Source organism: Corvus moneduloides, chromosome 7, assembly GCF_009650955.1.
Source record: "Corvus moneduloides isolate bCorMon1 chromosome 7, bCorMon1.pri, whole genome shotgun sequence".
NCBI lineage: Eukaryota > Metazoa > Chordata > Aves > Passeriformes > Corvidae > Corvus > Corvus moneduloides.
The window spans coordinates 30,560,616-30,580,485 of NC_045482.1; the positions used below are offsets into that span (position 1 = coordinate 30,560,616).

The 19,870-nt window shown below is 42.0% G+C and overlaps 2 protein-coding genes across 5 annotated transcripts; one reads left to right on the forward strand and one right to left on the reverse strand.

Annotated features, from left to right (window-relative positions):
• Positions 1–1,147: 1,147 nt before the first annotated feature.
• Positions 1,148–4,243, reverse strand: DBI (diazepam binding inhibitor, acyl-CoA binding protein). Its single transcript, XM_032115376.1, has 4 exons — positions 4,177–4,243; positions 3,968–4,085; positions 2,167–2,229; positions 1,148–1,443 (listed from the first exon to the last, which is right to left on the reverse strand). The coding sequence occupies exons 1-4, from the start codon at positions 4,183–4,185 to the stop codon at positions 1,370–1,372; spliced, it is 264 nt and encodes an 87-aa protein (XP_031971267.1). The 5' UTR covers positions 4,186–4,243; the 3' UTR covers positions 1,148–1,369.
• On the forward strand, positions 3,871–17,449 carry C7H2orf76 (chromosome 7 C2orf76 homolog). Of its 4 annotated transcripts, none has more exons than XM_032115373.1 (7): positions 3,871–3,959; positions 4,777–4,913; positions 6,154–6,306; positions 8,024–8,074; positions 11,576–11,613; positions 11,750–11,831; positions 14,836–17,449. In XM_032115373.1, exons 3-7 carry the CDS (start codon positions 6,174–6,176, stop codon positions 14,910–14,912), a joined length of 381 nt encoding a protein of 126 aa, XP_031971264.1. In that variant the 5' UTR covers positions 3,871–3,959; positions 4,777–4,913; positions 6,154–6,173; the 3' UTR covers positions 14,913–17,449. The 4 variants fall into 4 exon arrangements, with proteins under 4 accessions (XP_031971264.1, XP_031971263.1, XP_031971265.1 ...); XM_032115372.1 differs by lacking the exon at positions 3,871–3,959 and adding an exon at positions 4,462–4,522; XM_032115374.1 differs by lacking the exon at positions 3,871–3,959 and adding an exon at positions 4,462–4,522 and having other exon boundaries at positions 11,750–11,827; positions 14,836–14,924.
• Positions 17,450–19,870: the final 2,421 nt, after the last annotated feature.

Genomic DNA, 19,870 nt, shown 5'->3' on the forward strand with positions numbered 1-19,870 from the left:
AGACATTCTCGAGTAACAGAGCATACAAGGGCAGGCAGAAAAAGCCAAATGCTTATTTTGCTTACCCAGAACAAGGAGGAACAAGAATAAATAGCCTTTTTTTGTTGTTCTTTATCCTAACACATTTTAAAGGACAAAAAGCAACTCTAATAGCATTCCCCACTAAAAGTAGCAAAGGTGGAAGTTTTAATTTTTGAAAGCATGTGAAGTAATCTCTAAATCTACTACTCACCATGTATAATTAGCTACAAAACTGTATTTACCTAGACAGACAGGTAATGGTAGTTTTCATCCCTATGTAGTTCTATAAATCAATAATAAATCTTATCTGAAGAGTGCTTGAAGCCCTCACCTATTCAGATGCTAACCAGTACAGCAGGAATTATAACGCCTTATTCCTGTAAAAGGTTGGGATTTCATTCTCAAATGCTCTATGCTGGAATAGTTGAATGTCCAATTTTAAAAGCAAACTTCCCTTTCCATCATCAGCAGCTCTAAGAGACTATACCAGGCAGACCAAAACAATTAAAAGCCTACTAGAGATGGTCACAAGTGTGTGTTTTGTAATCAAACTTTTGCTGATGATCACTGCAAGTCTTTCTCTTTGAGCAGCCTTGCCAATGTTCAGCCAGTCTATACAGGATTCACCCCTCACTGCAGCCTAGTACATGGCAACACCAAGTTGATTCTTTTGCTTTTACAGCATCAAGACAATCAACTCCACTGCCTGTGGAACCTTTCCTTTCCCAGGGAAGGTTTTGTGTTCAGTATTTGCCTTTTCTCTAGAAGCCCAACACTGTTGTTGGGAAATAACATGTTCCAGAAGCGTTTTATGAAAGATGATTTCGCAGTTGTTGACTAAGTCTCTGAAAGCTCCGGGCAATAAGTATCGAGCAACCTTGTTCTTAGCACACACAGCATTAGAGATAACCTTTTCCAGATAAGCTCTGTGGTGCTCCAGCTGCTGTGGGTTGCCACTCACCTACCTGGGAAAGGAGGCAAGGCCGACTGGTGTGGACACGAGTCAGCAGTGCCCGATCTCCCTCTAGTGGCACAAGGGTGGGGAGGACGGCTCTGCTCGGCAGCAGCAACACGGCAACTACGGGATGAGCTCACAGAGGTCCTAAGGGACGACCAGCACAACAGCTAAAGTACCAAATGCACTTTAATGAGATCCAGATTTTGTTCCCAGAAGGAATTTATACCGTGTCAGTGTATTAGGCAAGAACATAATTTCTCCTGAACTACAGGCATGAGGAGAATCCACTATGACATACTAGGTATCTAAGGTTACTCTTAGAAACCAGTTTTCCACATTATTAGAAATAAGGCAGGTTTCAGGCGTGCATGTAGCTGATTTATCCAGTCCTCAGATGCCATATTTGCCCTTTAGTTCTTCCACTTTTGCTATGTAAGCTTTCATTGCATCTTCTTTGGACATTCCTGAAGGACAGAACACAGGAAGCAGTCAGATATCTTTTACAGATTAAGATGCCTTTTACAAGTCACAATTCCTTGCTATAGCCCGTGCCACCTGAGAGCAAAGCAGCCAGGAGTGTCACTTGGCTGTGAATCCACTGATGAAGTTTTAAACAAATGTGTTCCAGCAGCGATGAAAAAACAGTGTTTCACAGCAAAGTTGTTTTTACACAGACAGCAACCAAGCAGTGTATTAGTTCTATTAATGTCACTGACAATTATTACAGGAAAGCTATTCCTTAAAATACCAGAAAAAAAGCCCCACTGCCATAGATTAGACTACTTGTTTGGCTCCTCATTTAGAGCTAAGAGCTCAGTTGTTTCTTCTAAAGCTTTCCTAACTAGAAGATGCATAACAGATGGAGGGAGAGCTCAGTCTTTGGGGGTTCCTAGGCTGGGACCAGGAAAACAAATTTAGGTTTCTGCTGCTGTTATTGTTCTTCTTTATTTAACATCTTAGGCCAGCTGGGCATTTTGTACCCTAATTCCCTTTCACACGGGCCATATTTTTCAGGATTATTTCTGCCTTGCAGAGGTAATCAAAAGTAAAAGTTTATTATGGCATTCTGAGCTTCTAGAACTCTTGTATTGTAAGGTACCACTCCTCTGTTTCTTGCTGAACTATATGTGCCTTTCTGACTAGTTTGCCATTGGTAATTTTATTCATTTCTTTAATCAGACACTTACCTTTCAATGCACTCCAGGCATCCCACTTTGCTTTGCCTTTGAAGTCCAGCATACCAGGGCGCTCTTGAGAGAGGATAAGCAGCAGGATTAGTTTGTGTGATCTGGCTGTAGGTAATACCCACTTGAAGGCTTAGTTAGCTCTTAACCATGACAAAATACAACGGCTCATCTCTGCAGCTGTTGCATGCTAAGCTGTAGCCAGCAGATCACCTCGGGAATACGTTACAACATTGTTGGTGACAACAGAAATAGACTTTTTCAAATTCCCTTGAGACAGCAGCATTTGAGCAGAAGAGCACGAACTATCATGACGTGGTTTAATTGTACTTTCTGAAGAGCCTGATGTCCCATAAGAGCTATCCAATAAAGAACACCAGCTCTAAAGTAAAGCAGAAATACCCTGAGGTCCATTACAGGTAGAGACATGAAAACAGCTGTTTGTAGTAACATACAGCTTAGAACTCATTACCATCAAGTTAGTGGTGTGTTTCTAACCTATAGTTCTGCATCTGCATTTGGAAACCTTGGAAATCTAACTCACTTCACTGCAGGCTGTGGTGTGGCTGAGTAGAATGACGTGTATATGGTTATGCTTCACGTATGGTATTCCTCACGTAAAATCTTTGTGATTTTACTTCCTTTCTCTCTCCTTAAAGACAATTCTTAGAACTCACAAAGGGAACTGGGCAGTATCCACAGAACACCCTTGTGCAGCTCCCATGGCACAGTGACCTGTGGCTCCAGTTGGCAGCTTCACTCCTCTCCAGCACAAAGCCCACCAGTCACCCTCCCACAGGCTGCTTCTCTTCCAACTCAAGTTGGCTGCTGCTTCACAGGAGTGCAGCCACTTGCAGGAATGGTGGCACATTCATAGCTCTGGAGCACTGTTTCACCCTGTCAAGCACTAATAATGCTGAGGTCCAACCACATCAAAAAGATCATATCTTAAACCCAAAGTCACTTCTTTTCCCCCTCATGCTGCCCACTTTGGAAAAAGATTAAATTACTTACCATTTCCTGTACACTTCACTGCCAGCTTTTAAATCAATGGACACTCAATAAACTTTGCCAGCTACTGGGTTAGGAGGCCAGCACTCCCAAGAAATGACCTTTTCCCTTTCTATTTCTAGCTACTCCAGTGTCGATAGCTACTACCAAGGTCGATAGAGATACGCTTCACTCTAAATGTTATTCCAAAGGCTGAGCTGCCATCGACAGCAATGTAGTGAGAGAAGTAGCCAGAAACATTCTGCACTGTGTCCTTGCAGACACATCATTGGTACAGTCTTTCTAAAGTATAATATTTAATTGCAGCTCCTATAAAAGTTTTCTCCCGTTCTTCTGGTTCTGCTTTCCAATACTATTTTTAGCAGCCAAGCCACTCTAAATAAACTGTGTCATCCCCTCCAGTACTGCAATTCCACACTTGTATCGTTTGCTTTGCTGTTTAAGTCTGTATAACCGAGAAGTGTTTGCATTAAAGCAGCACCCCTTGGCCTGAGCAGCTACTTACTGACAGAGGTCTCCAAAAATCCCAATCCCAATATTTGCACAAAGCTAACACAAAGCCTCCTCAGGCCCTCGCTGCACGACGAGGTTCATACAGCGGCAGCTGGGTTAATCTAAAAACCACGAATTGCACAAAGCCTTATCGGGTCAGCCTGTGCCCTCCCGCACAGCAATCGGTGCCAAGTCGGCGCTGAGTCACTTTCGCTGAGCCGCGGGATTGCGGGAAGCGCAATGGGGGAGAGGTTTTGCCTCCCGAAGCGTCTCCAGCGCGGGCAGCCCGGGCGGTACGTACCCGTGTTCACATCGCCCACCGTGGCCTGTTTGTAGTGGCTGTAGATGTCCAGCATCTCCTGGTCCGCGGGCTGCGACTTCAGCTGCTTCACCTCCTCGGCAGCTTTCTGGAACGCGGCCTGGGGGGAAAGCGGCAGCGGGTGAGCGAGGGGAAGGTACCCGGAGCCCCCGAGCCACCCCGGCTCCCCGCAGTCCCGGCGCCCCCCGCACCTCGGTCATCGCGACGAGCCCCGCACGGCCCCTACCCCGCCGCTTCTGCCGGGCCGCCCCCGCCGCGCGCCCGCCTCACCCCTCGCCAGATCGGCCGCCGGCCAATCGCAGCGCCGCGGGCCCCGCGACAGCCAATCAGCGCGGGCCGGGGGCGGGCGCAGGGCGGGCAAGGGTCCAATGCGGAGGCGGCGCGGGCGCCTCCCATTCACAGGGCACCGGGGCGGGGCGGGGCGGGGGGCGGGGACAGGACGCCTCGTAGCCAATCGCGCGTCCCGCGGGTGGCACCGGAAGGATGCGATTGGAGGAATGGGGTGGGGGCGGGACCCGGAAGTGGCGGCGGAGAGCGGTAACGGGCCCGGGCGGGCGGGCGGCGGAGCGAGGCCGGGGGGCTGTGCTGGGCCGGGCGGCGGTCCCGGTGCTGCTGCCGGTCCGGGAAGGTTCCTCTCTCCAAGAGGAATGGGCCACCGGCGCCTCCCACCTGCCTTCTTGTCTCCGTGGAGGTGCGGGGTCGTACATGGTCGCAGCCCTACATGCGATCGGTTTTAGTAAATATGGAAATCGGCGATTTCTGACTGTGCTCCCGATTCTGTGTTCCCACAGTGTTTTTCCATGCTGCTGAGGAGCAAGTGAATTGAATGCTGTGGCCTTTACTGTATCCTCCAAGTCGCCAGCCCACGTGGAATAGCACCAAGAAAACATCCATCTTTGCCGTTTAGTATAAATCGAGTTATTTTCAGGTGCAAAGTATATGTTTTTTTGATTGGCATGTGTTATTTGTGTGTTGGGTGATACACACAGCTCATTTAAAATAGAATTGGAACTCGGGGAATTATTAACCAAGGGGGTGTAAAAGCAAGCTGCCTTGTGTGGTGGAAGGTCTTTGTCCCCGTTCTGCAGATAGTACTCGATGAAAATATTGGTAGTTCGCTTTGCCAGGGTATGGCTGGCACAAATACAGCCAGGGTTGGGGTGCACCTGCATGATGGTGGGGCACTTAAATAACCTCACAGCAAAAAAAGGGAAAAAAAAGAAAGACACACAAAAAAGAACATAAGAAAGAACATAAGGGGATGAATAGGTAAAAGATTCCCTTTCAGGACTGGAGGTGGTGACTGAGATGCCTGCTCAGGGATGGGAGGTGCAAAGGTTGTGCTGATGTTGCAGCATGTGGGCTGCAATCCTTGCTCGTTGCTGCAGCAGCCACGTCAGTTTAGCATGTGGGCAGGAAGCTGAGGGATGCCCAGCACCAAAAATAGAGAAGTTTGTCAAAGTAGAAAAGAGCTTATTTTCCTGTGGAGAGGAAAAACTCAGCAGAGCAGTATGTGAGCTTGTTTGAAGAGGGACTTGGGTTGACAAGGCCACTCTGTTGTAGGCTCTGCTCTCTGTTGAGGTAGTATAAGCCCACAGAGCTGTTCTAGAGACCAGCTGTTATAAATTAAATCCCTTAATGATGCAGTAGTGTACCAGGAGAATTATCTGCCTGTGTATGTGGGGGCAGTTTTTCACTTTTCCTGGGGAGGTGAAAATGAGCATTGTATAACAGCTTAGGCATTTTTCAGGGTGTTACACTCTCTGCAGCATAAGTATATTAAAAAGGCTTTGGGTTTGTTTGTATTGGGACATTCTTCTAGAGCGCAGTGCTACTTGCCCAGCAGGTCAAGTCTTCAGTCACTTAAAACCCAAACACCACACTTGCATTTATCCATAGCCCTTCTGCGTGTTCAGTAGGGAGTCTGGTGTGGCATTACACAGCACAGACACTGGAGTACGTGGTGTGCAGTGTCGGTAATGCCCTGCTTGTTTTGAGACCCCATTACTGCTCCAGTAGGAATCATGGAAGTGAAATCCTGAAAGGCACAATGCCATTGAGTTTCTCACTGTGTTTTACCCTTTGCATGAGGCCCACCTGCGCCTTGTTTTCCAGCTGTGCTCATACACAGAGGAAAGGCAATAATTCCTCCCTTTAATGTTTCCCAGGTTATTCAGAATTAATTCTCATGTCAGCGGAAAGCTCAACCATCACAGTTCGTCTTGTGCGCTCTTTTGAGCACCGGAACTTCAGACCTGTGGTGTACCATGGAGTTCCCTTGGATCAGACAGTGAAGGAGTTCATCGCTTTTGTGAGGAAGGGTAGGAGGTCTTTGTCTCATTCATTTGCTTCAGGCCCAAGTGTTGCTGTCCCTGCACAAGAAAGTGGAGGGGAGAAAATGAATGGGAATTCTGTGGCTTTGGTAGAGGTGCCAAATTTGTGTTTGCATCCATTGTGTGCTTTTCTTCCTTAGATGAAAGGTCTGGAGTTAATAAGGGCTTCTGTAGTTGGTGTGCCATGCCTAAATTTGGATGGACTGCTCCCCCTGCCCAGATCCTCATGTTTAGTCAAGAGACATGGACAAGTCAAAGAGACAAGGACATTGCTGCATTTGGCTCAGTGCCTCAGGCTCCTTGAGTGGTGCTGTCAGGCAAATATTCATAAATAAATAAGAAGAAATGAATAGAATTTAGAAAGTCTTTGATCCTAACGACACAAATATGTGGAATGCAGGAACGCAAGTCTGTTTGCTATTTGTGAGAAGAGAGAATCTTGAAAATTTGTTTTTGACACTGTGTGGTCTCACTGTGCATGTTTGTTTCTGAGTTCCTGTCTCCATTTTGAGTTTTGTGGTGCAGATTTACTCATCTGTGGGCTTTCTGTTTTAGAAGCCTGGTTAAAAGTAACAAAAGTTAAGTACTGCAGACCAGCCCACACAGTGACTTGGTAATTAGGGTGTTACTCTTAATCTTGCAGCTGTATTTCCACACACCTAAATGGAGACATTCAAAGGGTACAGAATAATATAATTTGGTTTTTTTGCATGAAGTCAGCTTAAACAAGTCTTGAGCTGTTATAGATGATAACATTTGAGCGACTCCTAGGACATTGCCTTGGGACTCACGGGTGTATTGTGTTTGGCAATTTCCATATTTCTGGACAGTGATAGGCATGGCAAGATCTTAGGATGCTTTTAGAAAACTGCAAGCACTTTCAGAACATATGGCACAGCTGCTGTTATGAACAAAAAAATAAAAAACAATGCTAAGAAACTTGCTTTTGATGTGTGCAGTATTGCAACTCGCTGTTATTTGAGACAAAGCCAATGTCTTGAACAAGACTTTTTAGAACCTCATTCCAGAGGGGTCTAAAAGTCCTGTTCTTTCCTTTACTGTAATCTGTTTTGAAGGGGCAGTTTAAGATAAATTTTTAAACTACTGAAGAAATCATGGCTTCAGCCACCTTGCTGCTGGGCACCCCACAGCTGACTGGGCCTTCTGAGGTCCTGTTTAAGTCACTGGGAGCACTGACACCAGGGAAGGTGTCAGCATTCTTGCAGTTACTTATGGGCTGTGTCCTGCAAGCAGCTAAAGAGTTAATTTTCTACAGTTTGGCTTCCTTTTCGTGGCTGGTTCTCATGGCTGTGTTTACTGAACGATTCAGTTATGAATGACAGTTGTCAGCTGTTTGTATAAGGTAAAGAGAGATGCTGGGAAAACCATTAAAAGGATGTTCCTGGCAGATTTCTGAAGGATCAGACTCCCGTGATCATACCCTAATTGCACTGTCCTCATGGGGTGTTTTGTTCAGAGGGACTTCATGCTCAAATGGAGTTATTCTCATATGGAGTCACTATAGAATCTGAGCCAAAGGCTGTGTTTTAGCATTTGATGCTCAAACAAGTCTCCTATGTTGCAGATTTATTTTGATGTAAAGGCTGCCCGGGGGATGCATGCATTGCACAATAATGGAAAATGAAGTATTGGAAATAATTTAAAAAGAGAGCTTTGTTTTAACTTTGTGCTTTTATTTTAATAGATGTGTCTTCAAGAACAGGACTTCCTCCTCCTTTTAAAAATTACAAGTATGGTAGGTGTTTCTTATATTGCTTGTTGTAATCAAATGCCCACATAGTATTTTACACCAGCATTTATACAATTTAAAAGATAACTGCTGTACAATCCTAATGTTGGTGCCAGTACCTGCCTACATTTGTAACTCTATCCAGCTCTTGTAGCTGGGGCTATGCCACTGGGATCTTGTCTGCAGAACTTGACCATTATTTTAAAGATCTGTTCTAATCTTTAAATTAGGCTGCATGGTTTACATTATTTGCTACTGGGTACTGATGGGTTTTGCTATTAATTTTTTTATTACTTTTATAAGTGCCTTTTTAACTGTGTCTTTACCCTAATGAGCAGCTTGTGATCTCAAAACACTTTGTAGTTCTCTGGGTGCTTATGTACTTCAGTATCTATTTACTGATGGTGAAGCAGAAGCTGAAGGCAAGAAGTAGAAAATGCTTAAGACTTACATACTTAAATAGTTTACACAAGATAAGAGAAACAGGGGAATTTTGCTCCAAGTAGATATGAAAGCTCTTAAATACAAGCTGGTGGTATGAAATAGCATGATGGGAAATTTAAACTGACTTTATCCTCTAATGTAAAGCTATATGTGTATTTCCTTTTTGTGCAAATTGGCATGAACATGTGCAATTCATCTGTTTGGGACAGAAAAAACTTTTTAAATATTGCTAAATTACTTCCTTTCTTGGAGTTCGTAAACTCGGATGTCAGTCACATATCTTTTTCTAAACTTGGCAATTCTCAATGTTCCCTTGGAGTTTCCCTGCAAGTGATCCTCTGTCTCCCATGTTCTTGGAGTTGACAAACTCCTTCCTCTATGGTGATGTAAAGAACTGAATGAGAAACCTACTTAATACATGTGAATGGTAATAAACTCTATTTGCCTATTTGAAAAAAAGGCAAGGATTTCATTTTGTGCTCTTGCTAATGGTAAAACAGAGAGTGCACATTGAAGCCAGAAAAAGAGTTAGGGATTAAGACTGATGATACATCAGTGGCAAGGATTTGAATGTTACTATTATTTTTAATGTTACTTAAGGTCTTAACATCTGTAAATGTAAGTTTGAATTTGGAGGTGCCCTTCACCCCATCTGTGCCTTTGGATGAGGGGTCCTGTCTAGAACTGCTGCTCTCAGTTGTATCCCTGGTGTTGCCTATCCCAGCTGCTAGTTCTTTCATCACTCAGAGATCAGTTTAGTTTCTCCCACGGCGTATGTGATGGCCGAGGGCCTGATTGTGCTGTGTAGGACTGAGCATAACTTTAAAACCTGTTGCACCAGTTACTGGGGGCCTGCTCTTACTGTGATGGTGCTAACTGCAGGAAAATTTTCACACAGGAAAATCAAAGCCAGGTTCCTCACCTTCCCCTCAGGCTGTGAATCATCCAGGTTCATGTTTTTGGCATCTCTGCTGTCTCTACAGCGCTCTACTGTCATGTTTTTGTGAGGAAAGGGCAGTGAGACTTCTGCATGAATAGTGCCAGTAACACACAGATTTTTCCCCCCGTTTTGTTTGGCAGTGCCAGAAATCTCGGTTGGATCTGGTTGTCTCTCACCTTGCCTGTTTCATCTTCCTTCCCTGCAGAATTTGGCACCACTTTGTTCTCTTAACATCCTATATAATGCCATCACATTTTTCCTCTTGGATTAGTGCTCCAATTCACATTTCAAAGCTTCTGACTTTCATTTTCTCTTCTTTTCTTTGTATGGATCATTCTTGTTCTTGGTCTAGAACTCTTCTGAGTCAGTCTTATCTTAGTACCTTATCATTGCCATCTTTTCACTGATGTTGGCAGCCTGGGTGCCAACTCACTCCATAAGCTGCTTCTCAGTTTTATTTCCTTTATCCACGAATATGGAGCAGTATGTCAGGTAGTTCATAAAATCACTTAGTGGTATCTTATCAATTGCCATGATAGACCTATTATCAGAAAAGGCAACATAAAGAGTTGGCAGTGTGATTGAGTGGGACTAAGTGGGGATGAAACAGCAAAGGCTAGTGAGAGGACTTAGCTTATGAGAAGAGACTGTAGTTTCATCTCTGTAACAGAGTTAGAGAAGCCATTTAATAGCTCAGATGAAGACATGGTAAACTGCTGGGTGCAAGGGATGGAGTTCTGAGCAAATAAAACTGAGACAACACTTCAGGGCATGACGGCACAAAGAGAAAAGGGAACGTGTCGAAGTAGACGGAGGAGCTTAAAACTAACAGGTGCAGGCTGGGTTTATTTGCTGTAGTAGAGAGGTTTCATAATTGCAATATATTTTTTCTGTGATTGCTTGGTGTTTTTGTAATGTTTCTATGCAAGATGGATCCTGGCAATTGCAATTTAATGTCTGTCTTGCTTCTAATAGCACAGTTATTACAACATGCCAAGGCTGCCTTCTCAGTGACCTCTGCAGTGATAATACAGAGTACTTTTTATCTTATGTAGTGTTTTAAATAGTGTTCAAAATGGGCCAGAATGGTATGGAAGCAAACTTCTGAGTGGGAATGTGATCTCCGTTATTCTGAACATCTGACTACTTGCTCCTGGTAGTTTGAAAGTTGGTTTAGCCAATGTTTAACTTTGCTGTATCCTTCTCTTACCAGACTATTTCAACGTGAAGTGTTCACTCAATGCACAAAACTAAACTAGAACAGAAAATGAGCAGACAAGCAGAACCGGTTTTTCTTCTTTGCTGGAAAGGCATTGATGTGTTACTCCAAGTTTGTTCAGACACAGACTCTTTAGAGTTCAATCTTTTCTTTTTTTTTAGCGTTGCATGGCTTTAAGCCATTCCCTCTGGATCTTCACACACATCCAGTTGCTTTAGTGTTATTTTCCCCTGTTTTCCCCTTCTGTTAGCAAAACCCTGCCCATATTGCCAGAAGAAAGTAGTGCTTTTAAAAAAAATTTCTAAAAGCACTACACTGCACAAACATGAGATAAAAATTATTGAAGAGAGTGTAGCATTAAAAAGAGAAGAGGCTGTACGTGTTCGCGGAAAATGAATTTGCTTAACGAAATTTCTACCATGGATGGTGGGTGTTGTATTCATGAGAAGGAAAATTTCAAGGGATGATCTGAAGTGGTCAGGTTACTGTGTCTTAATCACTTGCTGCCGACCAACTTAGCTGTGGTAGTTGACAGTGCATAAATGCTGTTGGTCCTGCCCCAATTGCATGTGTAAAACCTATTAAGTTAAAACACCCTAAGTGGCATTTAAATTGATGTGTTTTGACTGGCAATTGAGACGGTCATTAGTAGGTTATTGTAATTCAGCCAGCAGACAGAAGCCCCGTAGGATGTGGTACCTTAATGTTGCATTGACTGCTTTAAGACTGTGGCCCAGGACTTCGAGATTAAGATGTTTTCTCTTCTTTCAGGTTCAATACACAAAATTGTTAATAACAAAAGATCTTGAAGCTTCCTGCTTTGTTTGTTTGTCTTTCCCAAGTACACCTTTTAGTGTTGTCTGCTTATTAAGCCTTATTTTAGGAAAACACTATTTTCTTTCAGATACAATGAAGATTATTCACCAAGCACACAAATCGAAGGTAAGATTATTAGGTGTGTTCCTCCCCTTTCGCATGCTTTGATGCAGGCAGATCTCTGCACTGTCAAACAAGACGGGGCAGAGGCAATCAGTAAATTCTTCTTCTTATCTTCCTATTCTGGTTCTCTGATTTGTAGACTGGTGAGCTTGTAGTGAGTTTGGAAGATGATGACAAACTGATTTTGAAGGAAGACAGTACGCTGAAAGCAGCTGGAGTAGGTGGGAGTACATTTGTATTGACTGAAGATGCTGTTCCTTGTGCTAGCATTAAACTGATAACTGGCTGATTATGTTTGGACAGGCTGCCGAAAAGTAAATGCTATTCCTGATGCTCTTTACACGACTTGATAATTATTCAGGGAAGCATTATTCAAATCATTGGTCTGAGGGCAGCAGGTATCTGCACTCCGAATGTTCAGAATGCAAATTGTGATTTTTAGAGGGTATGCTTATAATTCTGCTGAGAGTAATTTTAAATGATTGACAGATAGGTTATTAGTACCGTGTCTGCTTAGTCTTATCAGTAACATTTAAACTGATGTTTTGGTTAGAAATGTAAGTAGTGGAACCAGCACGGAATAATGAAATAAGATTAGATTTGTTTAATGTGCAGCATACAGTGCCTGATAGCCAGATTGCTCAGGAAAGTTAGAGCAGAATCATTTAGAGAATGTGCTGAACATAGCAAAGAGTTGAAACTTGACCTGATTTTTCACATTTTGACAGGAGACTACATATAGGGCATGTCTTTTGATAATAATGTAAAGAAATGTCTGTCATGATAAAATTGATGGTCCCTGGATGTCCTTTGGGCTTCTCATAAATGTGGCTGAATGACTTTGTGGCAGCAGGGCACTTAAGGGATGTGTTTGCATTCCACCTTGATATGGACATTTGCTCATTTGAATGTGATTTGCCTGGCTGGAAAGCATTAACTGCCTGTGCTCTAAGTGCAGGGGCTTCACAGAGGAGGCACCCTCCTGCTCCTGGTGCTCACTGATTGCTCCCCAGCTATGGAATGGGATTTCTTTCTCATAGGTTACTTGGCTCTCCTGTTTCCTGCAATTTATTTTCTGGTTTTAAGTGACTTGGGATGTCTCTTCAATGTTCTGCTCTGGTGTGAACTGCAACTGATCTCAGTATACCTTTCCTAAAGGTCTTTAAATGTTCCTATAATATGAATAGTAGTTTTTACTACACCAGGTCATTTTGTCGGGGGGGGGAAGATGACGATTACTGGCACCCAAGCCTTACAGATTTGTAATTTAATTAGCAGAAGATTCATTTAATCATGATCTTTATCTATGTAAGGCATAAGAGGCAGTGCAGTTCAGGAGAGGGACTGATGACAGTGCCAAATGTTGGATTAGAAACAGCAAAGCTGTCTTGTTTCAAAAAGGTATGGATAAATATTTGTATATATTATCCATCTTTGAAACTGGGTTTGTAGCTACAGCAGTGAAACAGTTGGACATGATCTCAAAAAAGGTGTCAAAACATCAGACTAAGTGTTACAGTGAAAGGAAATAGGAATACAGCAGCCTGTTCTGTGTCTCTGTACAAAGGGAAGGGTGGTTCATTTAGGGCAGAAAATGAATTAAAGCTGGTTTTTTTTCTTTTTTTTCTGAATAACAGCAGTTATTAGTCATTACTGTATAGAAGATATTTGTGATAGAAGGGGAAAACCCTTTCTTTGGATAATGCAATGTGCCATTATGCCATTTTGAATTTGGATATGTTCCAGTGTATCTTGATGTGAAAATGAACTAAGTTAGGAGTGGGGTCTTTGTAGTAAAATCTTGAAGATTTTACTTTTCTTCTTCACCAAGAACTGGAATAAAGTAAGCCAAGAAGTGAAATATGATAGCATGTACCACAGGTCCTCATTTTGTATAAAATCACAATTTTGTACATTTGCTTTAAAATCAGTAAGAAAATTTGAAATCTCCTATTGACATATGAATTTTTTCCAACATCTAGTCTGGACAAGACTTACTGGAATAAAGCAGCCAGAATCACCATTAGAAGATCTGAGAAATTCTGATACATGCAGAACATTTTTCCTGAGCTGCAGTTGATTGCCCTTGGCTCTATACAGGGGTGGGCTAGAGAGTTATAAATTATGAGGACATTAAATAAGTATCCTCAGGAAAGCCTCTGTAGTAGTGATTATTATTACAGTTATTATCCAGTCAGCAAAGTTAATGCTTACATTTTTTTTTTAAGCAGGGTGTATGTTAATAAAGTGTTCAGTATTCATTACAAAGTCTTGTCTGTTTTCTAGTTGAGATTCTAAAATCCCTTCTACTGTTTTTTTTTTCTTTTTTTTTTTTTGAAGACAGGCAGACTTCATTAACTTAAGGTTTAATTTAAAAAGCGAATGTGGAACTTATTGGCTCAGCACCTTAAAGAATTCCATGTTTAATAATTGTGAAGGCTTTCCATCAGATTTGTCTCTGTTCTGAATTAGTAATGTTGCTGACTTATTGTTTTAGAAGAGGAAGTCCTTGACCTACTGGGTTGAAAGAATTGTGACTGTTCTGAACCTTTGTGGGTCCTTTAGCTCTGCCATATCCCCTGTGAATAATTAGAGGTATTTGAAGGTATTGCTGGAGAAGCCAATTTGTGTCTTTCACTTTGCATATTGTTGAAGCCTCATGAATTAATCATCAGCAGGGCAAAAAATTAACTTCTTCAGACACATATTTTGATGGGTCATGAGGGAAAATGTAAAGTGATCTGTAAAATATTCTACTGATCCTCTAAGTATTAAATTATTATACCTACAGGCTAATTTAATGGGAAAAAGAAGTTTCTTTCTCCCTCTCCTAACAGAAAAATGCACAAAAAAAGAGTATATAATGCTTCATTACTTTCCTAGCATTTGAAGGTGTTAGAAATGCAGTCACTTAATTTGCTGAATGCTTATACAAACAATTCTGAAGACTGTGTTAAACAAATCTTGAGGGGTCTTGTGTACATATTTACTTCCTTATATTCATGTTCTTTGTGGTTTTGTTTGTTTGGGGTGCTTTTTAACGAGGTTAAATGACATCTTTAATACTGGAACCTTTTTTGCAAAAATATGAGGAAGAAAAAGACAAGTGTGTGGTGATTTATAATTGACCATAAAGTTGCTAATTGTCTTCTAAGATTCTAAATAGCTGGCTGTTGGTGGTTCATTTACTGGTGTGCTAAATATTTAATTTTTTATTCGTTCTAGCAAATGAGACAGAATTAGCATTCTTCTGTGAGGAAGATTACAGAAACTACAGAGCTAATCCTGTTTCGGCCTGGTGAAGATCCCAAGAGATTGTTTTGTTTTCCCATACCTGTTGTAAATTTTCTTATTCTGCTTAATGAGATTTTTCTTAAAGATCAATAAATCCTAGAGGATTTCTTTGCAAACAGTGCAATTCCCTTCCTATAGAAATTAATTTCTGTCAATATGCTAAGGCTGAGAGAAGGAGAACTGGTGGACATAAATGACTTTTTTTCTTCCTCCCTTTTCTTTTTGCTGGGCTTGGCTCTTGAGCCTCAGGCAGTGCCATCCCTGGCCTGTGACACACTTTCGTGGTGTGATCCCACAGCAGACAGTAACTGCATATGGAAATTATACAAGGCACAGGAAGATCCCAGCCCAGTACTAACTTCTAATGAAAATGCAGTGAAACCTCCTTCAAGTGAAATGAAATGTTTTATGGCCAAATCACTGGGTATTTTAAAGAACTTGATAATCTTTCGGTTTCAAGTCACAGCTTTACTTCTCTCATGTTATGTTTGGTCTCTTTTGTTTAAATAGTGCAGACTGGCCAGTGTTTCATGCTTTGCAGTGATGAATGCTTTCCATTATCCTCTCTTCCAGCCCTCTTTAGCATGCTGAAAGGGACAAATGTCTGTTGGGAGGCTTTTGTGTCCAAGGACCAGCTTGCCTGTTGCTAGCTTTACTTGATGGAGACACCTTCACATAGGGGTAGCAGCTCGAGTTCTGCCAGGACATCAGTGTGCCTAAGTAGGAACTGGGCATTTTTCCAAATGGAGTGAAAGCTCATGGTTTCAGTTTTAAGAATAAAACCTGAATGATTGTATTTTTTTGCAAGGAGAGGCCCAGTCTGTGAGCCACATGTCTTCAAGACTGGAATTGATTCCTTTATGCTTTCCATGAGCCAAATACTCTGTGTGTTTGTTCTTGGAAATTCCAGGCTTTCCTACTACATGAACCAAATTAAGAATGACAGAAAATAATCATGCATCCAAGAAAGTACCTTTAGATAGATACCACTTATGAAATGCTTTTTAGGGGGTACCAACATGGGACACTGTGCCTTTAAGCCTCCCTTCATTGAAATAGGAATGATGGCTCTCTGCCTTAGCAGCCTTTTTGGGCATAGGCTCTGCTCAAATGAATGAGACCTCACGTGCAATTGCTTTAAACCTACACATCGACCCTGAGCTCTGTGTGAGAGCTGACAACGCTGTTTCCATGAGACTTTCTGGAGGAGTAACCCTGCCATTTCCTAGAGCTTTGATTATTGTTTTTATTGACATGTGTTTATCTAAATAAAATTTCCCTTTATTTTAGATGTTGGGCCAAAGAACCCTCTGTGTATTGTTCCCACCTCATTTTCCTCATCCTTCCTGACACCTCTTTGGTCTAGGCTGTTTTACTCACTGACAGCTTTGCTTCAGAGTTTTATTTTCTTGTGAAAGAATGATACCACTTTATCAACTTGTGATTTAAATGATTTTATCTTAATCTTGTAAGGAGGAGTCCTGTGTCAACTATGTTCTCCTGGGATGCAGATGTTGTTGTGCACGCCCTGATGAATTTATGAGGAGAATTTACCTCTTGCCTTCTCTTTCGGCCCTGGCAGCCTCTCTGTTGCTGGTACCTGCTCCCCAAACATGGTCCCATGCCTCAGCTACCTTACACAGTCTGTCACTTTTGCAGATTTATGTGGTTAATACAAGTTTGTGCTCATCTTCTCAGACAGTTCAAGCTGATGCATTGCACTCCAGACTATCCCATCCTTGTTCAGCCAAATTTACAATAATGAAGCTAACACTGTAAGAATAGATGGTGTACCAGAGAGATCAGTGTCTCAGGCTGGCCTGCCAAGGCATCTAAATGGTGTCTGTCAGCCCATGCAAGCTCTCAGACTGAGCAAGCACTGCCATTCTTTTCCTCCTGTTCTGGGGATTTGAATTTGGTCTCCAGCCCTTTCAGACAGATTTGGATTAGTTTTGTGATCCCTTTTCTCTAAAGCATTTGTGTTTGAAAGAGTCACCACATCTTAACAATTGTCCTTCCTGGGCTTGTACAGTTCCCAGCTTGCAGTGTCACATCAAGTGTGGTACAGTGGAAGAGCAATTCTACAGCATCACTGAGGAAATCTGTAAATGTTCCATTGCAAATATTCCAGAATGATGTGCCTGGCACTCCAGATTAACTTCTCTTTCCAAGGGAAGAGTTAAACTGCTGCTTTGTGAGCTCAGTTAGCTCTGGCAATGGCACTTCATTGGCTTCTTTCTCCAGCAGTACAGTGGAGCCTTTTGTAATGCTCTCAATGGCCATACTTGTAAACTGGTTTCTTCCTGAAGTGTTTTTCTACTGTGTTGGGTTTTGTTTTTTTTTTTAAATGGGACTTTTAGTAATGTTTCTTTCAAGTAAACCCCACAAAACCACAGATAAAAACTGAAAACTTGTTAGAAAAGATGCTGTTCCAACATTGTTTTGGTGGGATATGGTACAGCCTTGTATCAAAGTGGCTTTGATTCCAGGATTGTTGAGTACTGAATGAAAACTCTGAACACTGGCTAATAAATTAGTAAAGGCTGAGATGCCTTTGCCCATGTTGTCATGAAATCCTCTTTCTGCTGAAGGAAATCACAGAGTTAGTACTGGGGTTTGTTATCCTGGCAGAAATCATAAACTGCATTGGTTTACAGTTGCTTTTAATCAAAGGTGGAGTGTGGCAAGTCATACAGCTTTGCCAGTGTTCTTAGGCATTGTTCTTAGGGTTAAATAAGGATTCGTGTTACAGTGGGATGTTCTTGGAACCATTCACCATTTTTTTTGCTAAACAAAAGAACAACATCCAGAGAGGACACTGAAATAAGATAAAATTTATCCTGGGTTATAACATTCTAGCAGGGAAAGGCAGTCAAACTGGAACCCCGGAGTGGTATGTCAGGCTTGGCTGTTTCTTGGAGAAAAAAATCACTTCAGAGAGACTGGAGTTTTGATTAGGAGGTGTGAAAGCTACTGAAGAAGAAAAGACGAAATTTGGAAAGGAATTATAAGTAGGAAGAAAAGGTAACAGTGTAACTGAATAAACAGCAAAATCTGCATGTGCAACACTCTTGGTGCAGAGATACCAGAGTAGTGCTGCTTTCTATGGAACTAAAGGTATAAAAATCGTGCTTTTTCATAATTTTTGGAATTGAATTCATGAACTGCTCAATTAGGCATCTTGTTTTTTCTGAGTTTGTCACATTATACTTTCTTCATTCAACAGTTTTAATTATTTTTCTGCTCAGAGGTAGTTATGTTGCCTTTTGAAGAAGCAAGAGTTAAGAAAAATCTGCTGACATGGACAGCTGGGTTAAATGTTGACCAGTGACATAAAGGAGTCCTCAAAGATCTGATAAGCACCAGTGTTACAGTTAACTGCTTTATTTGATGTAAACATTCTGACTTAAAGGTGATCCAGAAATATGCTGTAAACTGTGGTGTTTCTCTTTCACTCCCTGGGAGTATTTAACATCCCCTGACACATGATTTATTTAAAAATGAGGTTGCAAGCAGCAGTCCAAGGGTTCCTTCCCATGGCCGTGGCGGGACATCTGTGGGCCCTGTCCTTGGAAGCTACGGAAATCCTGAGTGTCCAGAGATCAAGAAGCTAAAACCAGAACATGGGATACTCATTCTTGGTCTCCTGTGACTGACAGGATCCTGGATACAGAGCAGGGCAGATGACTGGAGGCATTACAAATGCCTAAGGCAAGTGCACAGTTGAACAGTTTGGACTGAGCTCAGGCTTCCTGGTGGGCACCTGATCCTCCTTTCATTGCTTCCTTTCCATAGTTCTACTTGGCACAGATTTGCAAGTGATTAATGAGTCAAGAAACACCCAGGAGACAACTTTTTCTGCTTTTCATTTTATCAGGATATTGACTTTTCTTTGCTCCCCATTTCCTATTGAGTCAGAGAAACAGACACAGCTTCAAACATTTCCCCAGCCACTTCCTTTTGCTTCTTCTGCTGATTTGCAATGCTTTAATGGTTAGGTTTGCACCTCAACTGGTATGCAATGGCAGCATTTCCTGTGGCAGTGAATGTACATTTTAAAAAATTTGTTCATGAAAAAATATGCTTTGAAATTGAGACCTTTTCTACACTGTCACTAATGGTGCGCAACAAAGGCTCCTTTCTTGCTTTGCAGAAAGACTTGCATAGGACAGCACTGTCTACCAGTCAGTGGAAACAAAAATGTTTTTATCATGCTTTGTATCTTGTAAGGAAATGAAGAAGTTACATCAGGAATGCATTAAAAAAAAAAAAAAAAGGCAGTGAAAAGCCAAGACCTATTGCCACGAACTCTTTGCCTGCGGAGAAAGCCACCAGATGTCAGCACAGCCTGTTCTTTGCTTCTCCAGAACCTCTGTCAGCCAAGAGGTGTGTCAGGTTTATGAAAAGTGCTTATCTGCAACTGGTTTAGCCTGAGAAGTCTGTGCTAGGGTTCTGGTGATGAAAGCTGAATCTTTCCTTGCAGAAAGTACTTATTTTTATATTAAAATCAAAAAGTGGCAAATCGAACTGGTTTCAGGGCTTAAATTCCTCTTGTTAGAGAGCATCCTTTGCGGAGCCAGTTCCCAGCGTATCTAAATCTTTGCATGCTGTGAGGAAGCATTTGCAGAACATTCATCTGAAGAATTGTCTGGAAAAGATCAGTGTTAATTTGCTGAGGTTTTGTAAAGTAGATTTTAAGTATGCCTATTTCTTTTAAACACTAGGAAAACCATCTGGAAGAGACACACATGCAAAGCAGAGCAAAACATCTTCAGCAACACAGCTTAAACACACAACAAATGTATCCTCCATGCTTCTGACCCTAAGCTCCCACTATTTCTTCCTTGTAGTGCAAGGGTTGAGGAGAACCTGGTATTGCATTCTCTGGGTCGTGCTTCCTGAGCTGGGATGAGCTGAGGTGGGATATGAGTTTTGGAGCCCAAATCCAAGCACTGTGCACAGCTTT

Excerpts from the sequence above, each read along its gene's own strand:
- DBI (XM_032115376.1), bottom strand. Across the intron at positions 2,230-3,967 it reads GGTGGGCGATGTGAACACGG|AGCGCCCTGGTATGCTGGAC; the intron begins GTACGTACCGCC and ends TCCTCTCTCAAG. Across the intron at positions 1,444-2,166 it reads TGCCTGGAGTGCATTGAAAG|GAATGTCCAAAGAAGATGCA; the intron begins GTAAGTGTCTGA and ends TCTGTCCTTCAG.
- C7H2orf76 (XM_032115373.1), top strand. The coding sequence starts at position 6,174 with ATGTCAGCGGAAAGCTCAACCATCACAGTTCGTCTTGTGCGCTCTTTT. Across the intron at positions 6,307-8,023 it reads CATCGCTTTTGTGAGGAAGG|ATGTGTCTTCAAGAACAGGA; the intron begins GTAGGAGGTCTT and ends TTATTTTAATAG. Across the intron at positions 8,075-11,575 it reads TTTTAAAAATTACAAGTATG|ATACAATGAAGATTATTCAC; the intron begins GTAGGTGTTTCT and ends ATTTTCTTTCAG.